This window comes from Myotis brandtii, unplaced genomic scaffold (genome assembly GCF_000412655.1).
Source record: "Myotis brandtii unplaced genomic scaffold, ASM41265v1 scaffold112, whole genome shotgun sequence".
In the NCBI taxonomy this organism is placed as follows: domain Eukaryota; kingdom Metazoa; phylum Chordata; class Mammalia; order Chiroptera; family Vespertilionidae; genus Myotis; species Myotis brandtii.
The window spans coordinates 14629101-14631395 of record NW_005353838.1 but is presented as its reverse complement, the minus strand read 5'-3'; the positions used below and the strand labels follow the sequence as shown (position 1 = coordinate 14631395).

Genomic DNA, 2295 nt, shown 5'->3' with positions numbered 1-2295 from the left:
CTGCGCGGCCTCACCTGCCGCCCGAGCGCCGCCATAGTGCGATCGCGACGCTGCCACTCCTGCGCCGGAAGTAGAGCCTCTTCGTTCCGCCACTTCCGCCCTCCCCGGTCCTGTGCTTCCGCCCTCCCCATTACAAGCGGGAGGGTGGGGAAGCGCGTTCCGCTGTGGCTCCAGTCAGAACGTGCCGCGTGCCCGCGCCGCAGTTCAGAATCTCCCCGGAGGTGCAGACGGGCCACGTGCTGTGCTGCTGTCTCATAAGCAATAGCCTCCCCAGACGTAGCACGTGCGGGGACACGGTGACCCGAACAAGCATGCAGCCAGGCAATGATGTTTTAAGAAAATCTGCGTTCAGCATGAATGCTGAGGACACACACACACACACACACATTAAAGATGGTAGGTATAGCCCAGAGATGTCTAGTCTCCAGAGAAACTACATAAGTCCAGTTGTCAAGGAATAGGACGGCAGGAACTGCAGCACATTTCCCCTTCAGCGGTTCTCAACCTGTGGGTCACGACCCCTTTGGCGGTCGAATGACCCTTTCACAGGGGTCGCCTAAGACCATCCTGCATATCAGATATTTACATGACGATTGATAACTGTAGCAACATGACAGTTATGAAGTAGCAACGAAAATAATTTTATGGTTGGGTCACAACATGAGGAACTGTATTTAAAGGGCCAGAAAGTTGAGAACCACTGCTAGAAACACAACCCTCGCCACTAGGGTCTGGTTTTCTCTTAGGATGAAAGCCAGTGATGTTTCAGCCGAACTTGTTAAACAAAAATCTTGCCCAGCAGGCGGCGTCCTGGGACATCAGCCTGAACCACCACAGCGGGACTAGGTGAGAGTGAAGAGGAAAATAAGACATTTGGGGGGGGGGGGGGGGGGGTATTAAACAATAATGTCCCCATTGTTCCCTTCCCCCTGGCCCTAGGTCAGCCGTGGGCAAACTACGGCCCGCGGGCCGGATCCGGCCTGGTTGGAATGAATAAAACTAAAAAAAAAAAAGCCCGTACCCTTTTATGTAATGATGTTTACTTTGAATTTATATTAGTTCACACAAACACTCCATCCATGCTTTTGTTCCGGCCCTCCGGTCCAGTTTAAGAACCCATTGTGGCCCTCGAGTCAAAAAGTTTGCCCACCCCTGGTAGTCACTGCCCCTTCCTTAATTATCTGGTCTTGCAAGACCTGTTTACCTAAATACTCCCATTTTACAGAGGCCATAAACTATGAACAATAGGGGGTTATCAGTGCTGGCGCCAGGCCAGGCCTTTAGGTGTGGTCTCACGGCCCCCATCCCAACACACGGGGTTTTTGCAAAGCCCGAGAAAGTTCCAGAAATATGATCCATATTTGGGGGACAAAGAAACCAAAGGGTATAAAGAGAACGCTTCCTCCATATTGGCTTACTCAGGATTTGGAAATAGGCTCCCCTGAGTCACAGTACTAGTACATCTGAAAATAAATGGGTTTTTCCTATATCTCCTGTGTATTTTTCAGTCGCCTGGTAAATTCTGTAACAAGAGCACGTGCCCACAGTACTGGGTCTGAGGGACTCTGTACACCACATAGGAGAAGAAAGATGCAAGTTGATTAAAAAAACTGACATCGCCATAGATAAAGGTAGAGGAGGTGAGGTGGGCTGGTTCCAGGACAGGCAACAGAGTCAGTCCAAAGGAAGAATATGGGCAACAGTATGGAAAAGTCACACACCTGGGGGGCAGTGGCGCCTGGCTGTTCTCTGGATAATCATGGAAATAGGCACCTGGAAGTTCAAAGTTCCAACACACACTCAGGAATGTGAACCATCTTTTGTTGTTTTTGCCCTGCTGTTAACTGATTAACTTCTTGTCTCTTCCTTCCACCCTCTGGCTGCTGTAATTAATTCAGGTGTGGAGGAAAGGGCCACATGCTAACCTGACAAGCTCAGGGAAGGCCGCCTGCATGGCGGTCTTGCAAACTCAGAGACCTAAAGTAACCACAAAGGATGGTCTGAAATTAAACTTTAAAAGCAGTTATGGTGGGTAGTTATGTCCTAGGCTGGTATCTTCACTGACAAGGTCAACCTTTACCTTAACTGAGCCTATGAGTCTTTTTGCATCTATGATAACATACCCTTGAAAATCTGGGTGACTTGTAACTTCCCTTTTTCTGGAGCCCTTGGGGCACAACCTAATGTGCCGGGCGCCAGTACAGATACCACAAATCCCTTCATTATTATGTTAATGTTCCTGCACCCACCTAAGTATGTGTCTATCATTTTACTTTGTATCCAATCCCAGACCCT

At 49.2% G+C, this 2295-nt stretch overlaps 1 protein-coding gene across 2 annotated transcripts in view; it reads right to left on the bottom strand.

The window, feature by feature from the left end:
- The window catches only part of MTERF4 (mitochondrial transcription termination factor 4), a 4617-nt gene extending 4507 nt beyond the window's left edge, over positions 1-110 (bottom strand). For both annotated transcript variants that reach the window (XM_005857697.2, XM_014546739.1), the window contains exon 1: positions 15-110. In XM_005857697.2, the coding sequence (XP_005857759.1) occupies positions 15-35 (21 nt within the window). In that variant the 5' untranslated portion in view covers positions 36-110. The remainder of the gene's footprint in view (positions 1-14) is intronic.
- Between the last annotated feature and the right edge of the window lie 2185 nt (positions 111-2295).